Source organism: Artibeus jamaicensis, unplaced genomic scaffold (genome assembly GCF_021234435.1).
Source record: "Artibeus jamaicensis isolate MK-2021 breed Jamaican fruit bat unplaced genomic scaffold, CSHL_Jam_final contig_548, whole genome shotgun sequence".
NCBI lineage: Eukaryota > Metazoa > Chordata > Mammalia > Chiroptera > Phyllostomidae > Artibeus > Artibeus jamaicensis.
The window spans coordinates 6,052,135-6,068,217 of NW_026521883.1; the positions used below are offsets into that span (position 1 = coordinate 6,052,135).

Here is a 16,083-nt window from a genome sequence, read left to right on the forward strand (position 1 = left end):
ATGACCGTCTGCCTGCCCTCCCCTCCCAAGGGAGATGGATTTGGAAATGAACCCCAAAGAGAAGGGCACAAAGACCCAGGACATACCAACTATGAAGGTCTTTAGACAACCTGGTCCAGCTTCCTCATTTTCTAAAGGGGAAATGGAGATCCAGAGAGAAAAAGCATCTTGTTCAAGGTTCCACCAGTCCTGATGGCAGAACCCAGGGGAAATCCAGGTCTCCAGACTCCCAGCCTCGTCTACTCGCCAGAGCAGTCCTAGCTCTCAGGGAGCGGCCGTGACATTCCCCTGCCCCCTTTTCTGCATCCTAGAACCAGCTGTCCTAAAGTCAGGAGTCCGTCCTCTGGCCTTTGACCTTGATGATGGTCCTCCACCCATTTCTCCTCACTGATGTGATCTTGGCTTCCATTCCTAGAAGATTCTAGGCAGAGAGAGGTCTCCACAGTTTCTGAAATAACAGTGGTCCGAAGGGAACTGTGGAGTTCCTGCCCACGTGCTCTAAATCTTGCTGAGGTCTTAGCAGCACATTCCGGCTCCAGGGCAGAGCTGGACTTTCTCGGGAAGGTGCCCACATTGCCTGGACCCTCACCAAAACCTCAGTTCTTCTGGCATCAGGGTGTGCCTAGAGCCTCAGTCGGGGAAGGAGGGTCCTGGGGCAGTTCTCCACGGTTTGAGTGAAGAGAGCGGAGCTGGGCCTTGGTAACGCAGAGCATTGGCTCAGGAATGCAAAATATGATCATTGTTTCCCGAAGAGGTCCCTTCCTAAATGAGTTTGGTTCCAACCAACATTAAGATGAGTTTGCGTTCCTCCACACGGCTTGGCCTCCAATTCTAAACTGTTTGCAGAGACTCAAGATAGACACTCACATGCCGAAAACTGGGAGCTGGTTGTGAGTTTGCCTAAGAGAAACTTTTTCATACATGTGCTGGGGGCTGGGGCTGGGTCCTGGATGCCAGAGAGTTTGAACCATCTCATTTTACAGAGAAAGAAACTGAGGCCCCATCTGGACAAGCATCATGACTCTCCACAGACACACGGCCAAGTTCATGACAAAGCTGAGATTAGAACCCAGATGGCCCTGCCCTGGTGCAACCTTCTCTCAGCCTCACTTCAGGCTGTGGTGGCTTGTAAACATGCCTCTTGGCCCACACATGCCATGTGGGTGTAGGTTCTGAAGACAGTAAGTCATGTCTTCTCGGACTTCGTGTCCCCACTGCCCAGCATGGAACCTGGAAGATCATAGGCCCAAATACATAGTTAATGAACTGAAGGGCTGTGGAGGAGGGTTACACAGGAGTGGTGGTGAGTCAAATGGGAATGAAGAAAGTGGTGACCTTGGGCAAAGCCCCATTTCTCTCCTAGCCCTAGTTCTCTCACTTATAACAAGGGTCTTCAGCCCAATCAAGTGGTTCTCAAACTATGTTGCAGGACACCTTAGTGTTCCCAGGAAGTGTCGAAGAACCATCACCGGGGGATGTGGAGCTAGTCCTTGCCCCTATCTCTAACCCCAACCTCAACTTTTTGTGTCTGCCTTTCATGTATAGATGCTGTTCCAAAAAGGTGGGGTTTGGTGCAGAAAAACAAAGTTTACAGACCACTAGAGCATTTAATCTCTAAGATCCCTGATTGCTCTTAAAAATAAAATCCTAGTGAGTTACCCCTGCCTGATAGCAGATTTGCTACATACCACCCTTGACCCGGTGGTTAATATCTAGGGTAGGGATGGAGGGGGCTCAGGGAACTCATGCCCCCAGGTAATTGGGAGGACAGATAGTGAGGCACCAGAGGGCCCTCATTCCGTGGAGGCTCCGCTGCTGCACAGAGGCTGCTCTGAGCCAAGAATCGATGCTGGCGAGTCTGTCTGCTTGTCTGCAACACTGTGTCTGCCATTCTGTGTCCTGATGAGGCAGGACAGCTCAGCAGGAAGGCTCGGTGTGTGGCTCAAGTAGGAGAGGTCATGGCCTGCTTGCTGGGCCACACTGCCTTAGGACAGGCAAGGTCCAGGCCTCACCCTGCCTCGTGTTGTCCTTCCCCATGAGCTCCTGACAAGGGAATGATGATTGGGTTACTATCCCGGAAGCCACGAGTCCCCACAGATCTCCAGTCGCCCTTTGCCTTTCATCTTTGTCTAGTCACTCTGAAATTGTGTCTCCTCCTCCTCAATTGTCCATCATTTAAGGGCTAGACTATGTCAGTTACCAAATGCTCTAATAATGCTATAGTATGCCCCCCAAATCTGAGAGACACACAGTAATTATTTAACTCACATGTCTGCGGGCAGCTGGGCATAGCGGACCCAAGCTAAGCTCGGCTGAGTGGTCCTGCTGGTCTCATGTGTCTGGGGGGGTGGCTCACCTCAGCTGGATGTGGCCAGGGCACATCCAGGGCACACCTCAGCCAGGGCAGCTCTGCCCCACGTGCCCCGCTCGTCCTTTTCCCGGATCCAGGGGCCGGCCTGAGCTAGTGCTGGATTTTGCCGTGTAGAATGTACATCCACATTTTTGGCCCAAACTTTTGGGGAAAAAGCTTTTTGTTTTAATTTTTAATTCAATTTTTTATTTATTTACATTTAGAAACAAAACCGATGATTGTATTCTAGGGTATTATTTTGCATATGGATATTGTTATTGCTTTCTAGAGTTACATTGGTAATGCATAAGCATAAAAAAAGAATTTAAAACATCTATACAGATACAGAATTCATGCCACCTGTGTACAATGCACATCTTTATTTTTGCCTTAAAAAATTGGGCAAAAAAGTGCACATTATACATGGCAAAATCCGGTCCTCACGTTGAAGTCCGAAGTGCAGGTGAGCATGCGGAAGCAGACAAGGTGTCCCAAGACCTCGGCTAAGAACTTTCATTTCCGCCACACGTGGCCCAGCCCAAAGCCAAGTAGTTGGGGGGGCGTGGGCCGGGAGGACCCTTGCTGCCCCTTCAATGAGAGGAACCAGGAAGTCGCACAGCAAAAGGGGCAGGTACAGAGGAGTGACAAACGGGGACTAACAATGCAACCTGGAAAGGGACCCTGGTTTCACAAGCCAGCTCTCTCACCTAGGAGATGTGCGACACAGGGCAAGTTACGAAAACCGTGCCTCAGTTTCCTCACTTCAGAAACAAGGGGAACATCATAACACCTGTCTCACAGGGCTGTCATGGGGAGTAGATGAGTTAACACATGTAACTCTCTCATATCTGATGCTTAACGGGGTTGTGAGTTTCACATAGGCAGAGCTGAATTTGCCACTTGGATTCAACACCTTTCACTCTGCCCCAGTGCTGGTCCTCACACTGGTCGGAGTCTTGGGATGGGGAGAAGATGTGTGGAACTCACTCTGCTCTGTGTGCAGGTTCAACCCCGACACTTAGCAGGTATGTACTAAACCCCTCCACGAGCAGAGGGAGGCACAGGCAGAGAACAGCTCACGATGCAGTGTGATTTTCCCGCCATCCAAGCAGCCACCTGCAGGGAAGGGACTGCATGTTTTCTCCACCCACAGGGTGCCTCCCAAGGGCCCAGACCCCACCCTCCTGAGGGATTCCTGGGGGAAAGCATGGTTACTAGGTCCCCTATGAAAGCAGCAGGCTCCCAAAAGCAGGGTCCCACCTCTCCCCAGAGTCAGAGGGCTGCCTGGGCTGAGACCACCTCCTCTCCAGTGCAGGCTCTTCCCTCAACCGGCCAGAAGCTGCTTTGATGAGGCTGGACCATGCTCACCAGTCTCTTCTTTCATGTATCACTAGTGCCTATCACAGGGGTCTGGGCTAGGACCCTCGGGCCTGGTCAGCAATGCCCCCAAACCTGCCTGTCCTTGAAACAATGGCCTCAGAGCAAAGGGAGAGATGTCTGGTGGCAGCCAGAGCCACCACCTTGTGGAACCTGCCCAGGCAGAGAGGCAGCGATGCAGGTGATGCAGCTACAGCTCAGTCACCTGAAGCTCATTCTGTCTCATTTTAGGACGTTTTGTCTTTTTCCTTCTGTAGCAGCAGGAGGTCCACTTTACCATTTCTTTTTGCTTAGGCCAGTGTCAGGGTCTTTTCTCCCCTTCACCTCCATCTGAGATTTGCTTTTAGATATGAAGATTCTTGGGGCCCGAGTCAAACCCAGAGAAGGAAGATAGTACCAGAGTCTGGGTCATATTCCAGCCTCCCTCACGGCCGTCTCAGGTCCCACCATCCAAGGAAAGTGCAAGCCTTGTTTACACAGGTGCATCTGCAACGGAGAGCTGGACCGGAAGGGGGAGCGAGGCCCGGCCACCGCGGCTGCTGGCGCTCTTCACTCCTGGGCTCCCAGAATCGCTTCCTCTTGCTGTCAGCCACCTGGTGCTCCATCCAGACCCTCAGGACTCTGGCTGGTCCTTCTGGTGACCTGGGCTGAGCAGTGCTCTAGTGAGCAGGGTCTGCAGGTGTGGGCCCAAGGCCGGGGGAGTTTTCAAGACAAAGGGGTGGGGGGAGCACAAGCCTGGGTGGGACCACCACAGTGAGGAACTCAAGTGGCCGAAGGGCGTGGGAGCTGAAGGGGATGCGGAAGACCATGGTGGCAGGCAGCGTGGGGCTGGGCCAATGAGGCCCCAGAGTTCAGCCCTGCCACTACCTAGCCAGGAGACCTTGGCCAGTTACCTGCCCCCTTTGTGCCTCAGCTTCCTCATCTGCAAAATGAGAATGTTAATGTACTTACCTCAAAAGGTTGCTGTGAGGATTAAATAAGTCTGGAGCAGTGCTTGGTGCCTCATGCTGAACGAGCCTGGGAGGAGGGTAGGGAGGAGCTGGCTGATCCCCGACACCGCCACCCAACAGGTGGTTTTTCCTCCTGTCCCTGGTCCCACATTCGCGCTAGGAATTCCTGCCTACCTCCTCTGGGCCAGCTCTCCAATTCCTACGCGTTGCCCACGAGGCCGGATCACACCTCCAGCAGCTTCCCGTAGCCAGCACACAGCTGTCCCTCCCTTCTCCAGCAATCACAGTGCTCTGCTTGCGGCGTTGCACTTTCTCCCCGGGTTTCCGTGGGCATTGTCCCAAGCTGGTGGAGTCTCCACGCTCTTCTCATCCTGCTTGCCTCTCAGTGGTGTTCGGGCCCAGCCCCTGGCTCGGTGCTGGGTCCAGTGATGAGCAAACAGACCCCATCCTGCCCTCACGCAGCCACCCTCCTGATGGGGAGATGGGAGTAATCGAATGATGGCAGGAGTGGTGTGTAATTCCTAACTGTGATAAGAAGAGGCAGAGTCCCGTCACCTGTTAGTGGGGTATGATGGGTGAGGAGATCACTGGGTAAGACCTGGTATAATCCATGGTGGAGGAGGCTTCCTCGGGGAGAAGGGAAGGCTATGACATTCGTGTTGAGATTTCAAGGCAATGAGAAGGTCATCAGAGCCATTCAGGCGGAGGAAACCACATGTGCAAAGGCCCTACAGTGGGAGGAAGCAAGGAGCATCTGGGGAGCAGTAAGGGGGGCCCTGGTGGCTGGACACAGGGAGGGAGAGGAAAACTCTCACAAGGCTGGGGAGGCCACAGAGGGCCTGGAGGCCATGTGGAGTTATTGGACTCTCTCCCAAGATCCCTAAAGTTATTTAGTTATTTGGCAGAGGTGTGGGTGGGTGTGGGCGGGGCCAGGGGCACAGTGGACTCTCAGCAGATGCTCCTTGAGCAGAGCGAGCACTCCCTGGGGAGCTGTGGGGTTGACGCTGGCTCTAGACGAGTGTTGGCCTGCGTGCCTCAGCCTTTGGGACTGTGACTGCCCCACCTGGTGACATGGTGGTGGCCTCCACCTTAGCCTGTGTTTAAGAACCGTGGCCCCAGTGATGCTCAAACTCTTCGCTGTAGCTTTGGTGACTTGTTGGGTCTCATGGATGCTTTTTAAACAACAATAAGATTCTGAGAAAGTGACCAGCTGCTGATGTAACTCTGGCCACAGGACGGCAGCCCAGGAACTGTGGTTTCCCCCCTCCGTCGTCCATATCAAAAGCAGAAAGTGGCAGGCTGCCCGCCCGGCTCCGGCGTCCCCACAGCCAGCCTGCTGGTTCCCGTCAAGAGCAACTTTGTTTTATTTTTTTGGTGTCTGGGGTCCATAAACCTCTGAGCAGGGTACATTCCTCAAGCATGAGAGCCACGCGCCATCTGAGGAGCGACCAGAGGTCTCGCCGGAGCTGAGGTCAGGGCGACAGGCTCGACATCACTTTTAGGAAATCCATTCTCTGGTCGGTTCGGTCTGGTCAGAAGCCAAGGCCAACTGGGGGAAGAAACCAGAACTTTGTAACTTAGTGACCCAGCCCTGAGGGCTTTTGTCCTCTTCCTCGTGGCCAGATTTCACTAACCCTGTCCCCAGGAGGCTGGGGGTGGGAGCAGAGGGGAGAGCCCTAAATGAGGGAAGGGCCCTGACTCCTCTCCCATTTCCTTCACCAAACCCAAAGGCAGAGGAGGGGGGACCAGAAGGTGGGAGGGAAGGCCTTCTCTGAAAGGCGTTCTCCCTGCCCCCAGTGGGTACTTTGGATGCAAAGCTGATCCCCCGGGGCTTACATATCACCCAGGGGCCACAAGCTACTTCATTATGGACCTGCTCTAACCTCCTCCCAGCCGAGGGATTTGGGACAAATTATTTAACCTCCCAGAAGTGTAGTAATAAATATCTCCTAGGGTTGGTGTGAGATTTAACTAATCCATATATAATTCATGGTTAAGTACCCACAATAGTGCCCAGAACATACCAGTAGTCAGTAAATATTGTTTCCCCTCCTCATGGACAGGGGAAAAGCCAACACGGGCCCTGGTCTCTAACAATTCTGTCGGCCAAGGTGTGTGACCATGAACTCTGAGTGAGATCGTTATCTGAGGCACCAAGGGTACCACAGTGAGGAGACAGCAGTGTCTCGGGTGCTTAGAGAACATAAGAACATCATAGAGTGTTAGCCACACAAGAGTAAGCAGAGCTGGAGCATGTCTGTGATGGTACCGTGAGGGGAAACAAAGACGAAGGGTTCAGGGGTGACGGGGTGGCCTGACCGGAGGGAGCCAGACATGCAGATAACTGGGGGAAGACCGAGCAGCCAGGGTGAGGATGCCGGCCAGGGAAACAGGTCTGACGCAGTCTAGGAACTTCGGGGAGGGCTGGGGGCAGTGTGGCCAGAGCAGAGGGACAGAGGGGAGGACAGGGACTGAGAGGTAGAGGGAATGGGGTGGGCTCATGCAGGGCTTGCAGGTGAGGACCTCGCCCAACAGTGAGGCAGGTGGGAAACACAGGGTGCAGGGTGGGCGGCTGAGGAGTGTTGGGGTCTGACGGGCCTTCGAAGGAGCCTTCTGGTGATATTTGTGCCAGAAGCGCTACGAGCAAAAAGGCCCCAGCGACACAATTTATGCCCCGTCTTTACTGGTTCTTTACTGCCGCAGGCCTGGGAGTTGGGGGGTTGTGTCTGGATTTTCTGACGGCCAGAGCAAGCCTTCCTCTTGTTCACAGCCACCTCCCTCTGCGGGGGTCAGATGCAGGATGGTGACAACCAGGGAATACTTCCAGGGGGAGCTGGAGAGCCAGAGAAAGTGTAGCCCTATACTCTGGGATTGGGTGTGGCCTGTGCATGTGTGTGAATGTGTGTAAGTGTGTTTCTGTGTGTGTGTCCATTCCTGGGACAGACTTAGAGAGTGAGTTCCTCTCTGTTCACTTCCCAGCTTTGCACAACTGACCCTGGTGTTGCTCTCCCCTGTGACTTGCCCTCACTGGCCAAGGATTCATGCTCCTCCATCCAACTTTGCTCATCTGACCAAGGTCTTTTTCCCCAAGGCTGCCTGCTGCTAGCCACTCATGGTCTGGGCTTTGTAAATAAGGGACTAATCAGCTAACGTACTCTTCATCTGTCACCCCCACTGAGGGCCCAGACACTAAATACATGTGGCAGATCAGGAGTCAGGAAGACGGGGGGCAGCTGTCCAGGCACTTGCCACCCCTGTCCTCCCCTGCATCTGCTCAGGTACTGCTCACCGATCACACTCACCTGGCCCACTGAGCCCAGACTTGACTTCAGAGTTTTTCTTAAGTCTGTGCTCCAGGCAGCACCGGTCCTCAGTTGACAAGGGTGAGTGAAATAACACATGTCTAACAGCCCTACTGGAAGGTATTTCTGTTTTGTCTCTGGAAATTCATTCTATGACTCTGATGATAAAACTTTTGGCCACTATATCCTTTGCTGAGCAAAAAAAAAATTTATGGCAAAAACCACTTGTGCAATAGGTGGCCACTTGTATCAAGTGGGTGCCCCAGGGCATCACCCCTGAACACTCAGCCCAGGGGCCAGTGCCCAGGAGAGGACTGTAGGAGGCTTGCAGATCTAAGCCTCCAATTCCCAGTTCCTCCCCAGCAGGCTGTGGGACCTGGGTCAGGTCAGTTCACCTCTCTGACCCTTGGCTTTCATTTCCATTTGCTGCTCCATCACAGGGTTGTCATGGCGATCAAATGATAACATACATGTGAATGTTCCTTGAAACTTATGAAGTGCCCTGTACATGGAAAGTGTGACAATAATAATATTCTATTCTGCTGATTGGTTTTCACTGATCTGGAGGTTTTGGCTTGAGGTAGGATTCCGCACCTTAAACCCCAGGGGTCCCTAGTTTGGTGGTCCTGTTAGTACTGACCACTGGGTGAAGATATCACTTAGATGTGTAACACGACCAAACATGCCCTGAAAGTGGAGGGAAGGAGTCACAGGTCCTCCTTCCTGAGGCTGCCGCTGACCTGCGGTGTGACCAGACTCTAACCTCACTGGGGCTAAACCCCCTGCCATATGCGGATGGTGCTCGCTCATTCTCCCAAGTCCTGCAAGGCTGAATGACGGCAGAAACCCAAAGTGCCATACAGATGTGAGTTGTTACTCCTCATAATTTGGCACAAGGATGCATAATTTGGCACAAGGGGCAAAGCATTTGACTCAACAACAAGGCTTTCCACCAGCTGGAAATGAACATGGGACTTTACCAAAAAGGGAAGGTCTTTGGGGCCGGGGTGAAAGGGTTACGGGACCCCATCTCTGCTTCGCCTCAGCTGCCTCAGCCAACAGCGGCCCCTGCTAAGCCAGGCAGAGCCTCGCAGACCAGTTCAGCCAGCAGGGCAGGGCCATGGCCACTAAGATGCCAGGCTTGATGGGAAGTTCCCTGACTCTTTAGCAAGCAATGATGAGAGAAAGGAGAAGGAGAGAGAGGGGAGAAAAGAGAGGGGGCAAAAAATTGGAAACACAGGCCTGCAGAAGCTGGAAGAAGCAGAGTTGGAGAAAGGAGTGATGGAGGACGGGAGCTTTCTCTCCCCTGTTGAAAATGAGAAGTTCCTGAGGGAGGGACTGGTCTGTCCACTCAGACCAGGTCTCCCTAAGAGTAGGCTCTCCTACTCTCATGCCTCCCCTATTGGATTTTGCTCCCCAAGCGAAGGGGTTGGTCCTCTCCCATCAGACTGGGCTCCCACAAGCAGGAACTCCTTAATAGAGGGGATCCCCAAGGACAGGGGAACGTATCCTCCCAGACTCTCCAAGCGAGGTGACCTGCTAGTGGGGTGACCATACCCATGGGGCCAAGACCTCCACCCCCCTGACTCCTCTGCTGTCCCCTCTCCTCTCCCTACCCCAGGGCTCACGGACACCTTCAACATGGACACCCGGAAGCCACATATCATCTCTGGCCCCAGGGCCGCCTTCTTTGGCTACACGGTGCAGCAGCATGACATCAGCGGCAAGAAGTGGTGAGTGAGAGCTGGCACCCACCCAGCCCTGACCTCCCCACCTGGCCCCCCATCCTGCCCCTGAGCCCAGCGGCTGCCAGACTAGTCCTCACGTGTAGACGCCCCCATTTCCAGTGACTAGACTCCTTGCCCTGGCAGGCAGAGGCTGCAGAAGCTCTGCCCTGATTGTGAAACCTTGAACATTCCACTTCACAGGTCCTCAATTTTCTCACCTGAGAAATGGGAATGAACACCCCTCCTCCTTCTGGTTATGTTACAGCACAGCCACCCCGAGACCAAGAGTTACCCCCTCCCAGCCCCTCTCAGGGCCTTGTGTCTCATCAGTGGGGCGGCGCCTCTGGCCCTGGCTTCCTGGAGAACTGTTCGAGGGTGTCTCTGCGGGGATGGATTGAACGTGCTCACAAGCTAAAACACAGACAGTGGTGGCGTGAAGTGAGAGCCAGGTGGGGTGGAGGGAGATTCCAGGGCCCTTTTGGGGAGGGGGTAATCAAGAGGATGGAAGGAGTCCTAACCCATGTGGCTCAGTGGGTCTGGTTTGATTCCCCCTCAGGGCACAGGCCTGGGTTGTGGGTTCAGTCACCTGTCGGTTGGTGAACTTACAAGAGGGAACTAATCGATATTTCTGTCTCACATGGATGTTTCATTCCCTCTCTTTCTCCATTCCTTCCTCCTCTCTAAAAATAAATAAATAAAATCTTTAAAAAAAAAAAGAGGAAGAAGGATTCACTTCTGATTTCTCAAATAACTTTATTGGGTGATATTTTACATATCATAAAATTTACTCATTTTAAGTGTGTAATTGGATGATTTTTTTAAGTAAATTGATCAAGTTGTGCAGCCATCACTGCGATCAGATTTAGAACATTTCCTCATCCCAGAAAGACCCTCACCCACATACACTGCTAGATGCCGTTCTCTTCCCTCTGAATGGCTTTCAGCAGACAGAAGACAAGGCCTTCTTTCCTTCCTGAGATAGAAAGGGCAAGGCCTTGGGCTGGCCTTCATAGATGCCTTTGCCAAGTTCAGGGACCATATAAAGAACACCGAGGGTTAATGTCCTGCGATGCCCTCTTCCCAATCGGGCCTTTGCCTACCCTCCCCAACTTCTTTTTCTTCCATTTCTCCTACCTCTTTTGCTGTGCTCAACACTCATCACTAGTGGAATTGCTTTATATCAGTTTTTCCAGTCCTCTAGATATGCTATGTACATGCAGTTCCCTCCTCCCATGATATCCTTTCCCACCTTCCCCACTCACGTCTCCCTGCCATTTGGATCTGGCTGATTCTCTCTGATAAAAATAGATGATAGAGATATGTAGAGATAGAGATAGAGATAGAGATAGAGATAGAGATAGAGATAGAGATGGAGATGGAGATGGAGATGGAGATGGAGAGAGAGAGATGGAAAGAGAGAGACATATTTTTATAAAGGAGTGTCTTACTTGATAGCTTTCAATGGAGGTGTAACTTAGATGCAATAAGCGTAGACCTCTGAAGTATACAGTACAGCTCAGCAAACTTCTACATATGTTTATGCCTGTGCAGTCACCTCCCAGAACATGGCATAGGACATTTTCAGCTCCTTTGTGTCCCCTGCCCAGTCAGTGATGCTCCAGGTAACCACTATTCTGATTCCTATTGCCATAGATTCCTTTCGCCGGTTTATGAACTTTATGTAGGTGATATCACACAATAGATACTCCTTTATACCTGACCTATTTTACTCAACATTATGTCTTTGAGGTCGACACACTGATGAGTGTGTTATACTTCATGTTTCTGCACTGGTGTGTAATAAGCCACTGTAACAATGCACCACAATTTATTTCTTCATTCTCTTGATAGACATCTGAATGGTTTTGATTTTGGCTATTTTGAATAGAGATGCAATTAACATTCTTTTTAAAGTATATTTTAATTGATTATGTTATTACAGTTGTCCCAACTTTTCTCCCTTTACCGCCCTCCTCCTCCCCTCCAGCAATTCCACCCACCCTTAGTTCATGTTCGTGGGTTGTGCATCTAAGTTCTTTGGCTTCTCCATTTCCTATACTATTCTTGGCATCTCCTGTCTATTTTTTACCTGCCAGTTACGCTTTTTAATCCCTGCACCTTTTCTCCCTTTCTTTCCCTTCCCCCTCCCAGCTGATAACCCTCAAAATGATCTCCATGTCTATGATTCTGTTCCTGTTCTGGTTGTTTGCTTAGTTTGTTGTTGTTTTTTGTTTTGTTTTGGGGGGGGTGGTTTAAGCTCAGTTTATAGTTGTGAATTTATTGCCATTTTAATGTTCATAGTTTTTTATCTTCTATTTCCTAAATGAGTTCCTTTAACATTTCATGTACTAATGGCTTGGTGATGATGAACTCCTTCAGCTTTACTTTGTCTGGGAAGTTCTTTTTTCTGCCCTTCCATTCTAAATGATGGCTTTGCTGGACAGAGTTATCTTGGATGTAGGTCCTTGCTTTTCATCACTTTGAATACTTCTTGCCAGTCCCTTCTTGCCTGCAAAGTTTCTGCTGAGAAATCAGCTGATAGTCTTATGAGAACTCCTTTGTAGGTAACTCTCTGCTTTTCTCTTGCTGCTTTTAAGATTCTCTCTTTATGTTTAACCTTGGGCATTTTAATTACTATGTGACTTGGTGTGGTCCTCTTTGGTTCCAACTTGTTTGGTACTCTCTGTGCTTCCTGGACTTTATGTCTATTTCCTTTGCCAAATTAAGGAAGTTTTCTTTCATTATTTTTTTCAAATAAGTTTTCAATTTCTTGCTCTTCCTCTTCTTTTGGCATCCCTATGATTCAGATGTTGACATGTTTGGAGGTGTCCCAGAATTCTTATTCTCTCCTCTTTTTTTAATTTCTTTTTTCTGTTTTGGTTGAATGTTTATTTCTTTCTTATATTCCAAATTGTAGATTTGAATCCCAGCCTCTTTCCCTTCACTGTTGGTTCCCTGTAGATGTTTCTTTATTTCACTTAGTGTAACCTTCATTTCTTCCTTTATGTTGTTGTTGTATTTATTGAGTTCTCTGAGCATCCTTACCACCAGTGTTTTGAATTCTGCATCTGATAGGTTGGCTATCTCCATTTCATTTTTTTCCTGGGGTTTTGCTCTGTTCTTTCATTTGGGCTATAGTTCTTTGTCTCCTGAATTTAGCATCCTCCCTGTGTTTGTTTCTGTGTATTAGGTAGAGCTGCTTTGACTCCCTCTCTGTAAAATTCTCCCATCTGGATGAGTGTGGCTTCTTTAAATTCTTGGTTGTCAGACTTCCATACAGTTTGATTCTCTGACAGTTCTGGATACTATATGTTTTGAGATTTAGTTGTAACTCCTTTTTGTGGTTGTGTGAGGAGGTGAAGTATGTCTACCTATGCCTCCATCTTAACCGGAAGTTGCAATTAACATTCTTATACATGTGTTTTTGTTGGACATGCACACTCATTTTTATTGAGGATATACTTATACACTCATTTTTATTGGGAATAGATTGCTGCTCACCGTTTGAACTCTATTTTCCTGTGGTCAATGAGGAACATGCCCTCATAGAAAGAGTTGGGTGAGTGGGGCTTTAGCTCCTATGCTTGTCTTTTCTCAAGTGTTGAGTTTTTCACCGACTGCTATCCCATGCCTGAAAATAGTCATATCTGTTTGTCTTGTTTTCACAGCTGTTTATAGCTGGAATTGAAAACCCTCTTTCATATTCTCTTATCAATTTAGATATCACTTCCTCTCAGAAGATGTTTATCAAACTGGATAGTAATTGCCTGTTTCATTGTCTTTCTTCCTGAAATCAGGGATATAATCACTGGCATTTAGTAGATGCTCATAAGAACATATACTTTGAAACACTGAATTAATTATTTGAACTTCCCTCAACTGGCCCACACATAAGAGACACAGCATCCATATTCTTTACATATAAAGGGTTAAATATTAAGTGGAACTTGGCTTTTCCAAGATAGAATTTGTTTTGTCCAATATTTGTTTATTAAGCATCTGTTAATAAATTTTGCTAGACTGCAAAATATTGATTTCAGTAAGCCATGGTTTCACTCTCAAATAACTCACAGACCAGTTGAGGAAGCAACACTAATATGCTTGAAATAATTAAAAAATGATACAAGACAAAATATGACCCAGTATTAATTATGTTCATCTTTGTAAGACACTTTCTCCATGAAGACTTGCTGGCTCCTTCTCTTTGCCGAAAATGGCCATACCTTCCCCTAGCCCTCTCTCAAATGGCACACATCACTTCCCACCTTGTGTTAGAGTTGCTTCAGCCCCACGGGCCAGGCTCTTCCTGCCTCCTGGGTACGGACCTGGCTTTCAGTCCTCAAGGCAGAACTTGCATACCTCACTCTGCATTTCCTGCACCTGCAGTGGGGCCAGGGAATCTGTGTTTTTAAAAGCTCCCCAGAAGATTCTAGCAGGGAGTCTGGGGTCACTGAGGCTCATCGTCTCCACTGAGGGCAGGGGATGCCAGTGGAAATATCCTCAATGCTCAGCCTCTGCCGCCAAATCCAGGCCCCAGCATTGCCCCAGAGAAGGGCCTACCAGCTCTCTCCTACCACAGGCTCCAGTTGGGTCTGGTCCCCATTTACCAGGTTGTGAGCTCCCTTAAATGTCAAGGGCATCAGACCCTGATGTAAATGGATGGAGGAGAGGGGGACACACCTGGTGGAGCAGCCGCTTTATTTTATTAACTCTTCACCTTCAGCCCAGTGCATGGCCAGCTCAGACCTCAAACTACGCAAAGCTGACAGTGCACCAGGGCTTCAGGCATCTTGAACAGTTTTCCACATGCCTGGGTTTTAGCAACAATAACAACACTCACAGTCACACAGAAAGGAAAAGAGAAAACAAATTCCTCTCGGGCTGAGTATTCTCTGCCCCTGCGTTTTAAGCCCTTGTGTATTTTCAGAGAAATTTAATCCACATGACTCTAATGTATGAACATTGAAATCATTAAGTCAGTTGGATTTTGAGAGCATTTGATGTCCCAAAGCTCCAGTGCAGGGTCCACAGAGGGCTTCTCCAAGCCTTTGGTCCCTTGGAGCAGGAAGCCTCCTGGTGCCGAGATGACACAGAGCCGAGCCCCACAAGTTTCCAATTTGTCATTGAAGTTCTCACCCCTGGAGAGAGAAGCCTCCGCTCTCGGCAAGGCGGGGCGTTTCCTCTCCTCCCCTCAAGAACCCAGGGAGCAGGAGCCTGACAACACCCAAGGGCTCCTGAAGGAGGACCCTTGGAAACTCAGTGGGCTTTAAGAGGCCAAAGTGAATTCCCTGGGATACAGGTTCAGGGACATGAGCAACTTGTAACAGAAGAGACTTTCTCCCATTTTATAGGCATGGCAACTAGGACTCCAAGAAAGAGATGATCTAATTAGTATGTGTCTGAGACAGGTCTGGAGCCCAGACCTTATCAGGCCTAAGGGAGCCCAGAACAGAAGCAGCCCCAGCACTGGGGCTGGCCAGGAACATACAGTCTCCAACAGCTGTGCTCTTCCCCACTGGCTACGCTGCTGACCCCACGAGAGAGCCAACGCTGCAGTGTTCCGAGGGCCCGGCACTAGCACATTCCCATAAACAGCACGTGGGAAGAATGAGTGCTTAGCCAGCCAGGAAGAGAGGCGTGTGCTCACAGAGCCCCAGTCCTGGGTGGTAACTGCCGAGAGAGGGCAGACAGAAGGAACTTTGGGAGTTTGGGGAAGGGAGAGCGAATTCCTAATTCGGCAGGACTGGGTGGAGGGAACCTGAAAAGAAGATGCATTTAGAGAAAGGACACTGTCCTAAGTGGCTGGAAGAAGAGAAGCCGGAAGTAGAGCAGTGAGAACAAAGACTGGGAAGGCAAAGATTTCACTTCAAAGGCTTTTAAATACCAGGGCAAGAGGAATGTATCCGGGAGGCACTAGGGAGCCACTGGAGGTTTTAGAACAAGAGAGTGGTTTGCCAGAGTTGTAATTTTTAGGGTGATCAATTTGGCTGCCAAATGGAGGATGGAGTTGAGAGAGGAGACCTTGGAAGGGGGTCTGATGGAAAGGCTGTAGAGGTCTTGGTGAGTGGAGGGTCTAAGAGGTGGGGTCTTGACAAAGGGGCTTGCTTTATGAGCATCAACAGTTCATTCATCCATCCTTGAGAACCTGTGTTAAGTCCTGAGAATTCAACGGTGAACAAAATTGCAAAGTCCCTACCCAGAGGCACCTTTTCTTCTAGTGGGGCAAGATGTATATCGTTAGTTTGTCCATCATCTGTCAGATGGTGAGATGCGCAATGGAGAGTCATTAGGCAGGGTAAGGAGACTTGGGAGTGGTGGGTAAGGATGCAGGCTGCCACCTTATACAGGCGTCAAGGAAGGTCTCAATGCTAGGGTGA

The 16,083-nt window shown here is 50.0% G+C and overlaps 1 protein-coding gene across 1 annotated transcript in view; it reads left to right on the plus strand.

The window, feature by feature from the left end:
- Window positions 1-16,083, plus strand: part of ITGA11 (integrin subunit alpha 11) — a 114,838-nt gene that overhangs the window by 19,432 nt on the left and 79,323 nt on the right. The window contains exon 2 of the mRNA XM_037155817.2: window positions 9,601-9,712. Within this exon, the coding sequence (XP_037011712.2) occupies window positions 9,601-9,712 (112 nt within the window). The remainder of the gene's footprint in view (window positions 1-9,600; window positions 9,713-16,083) is intronic.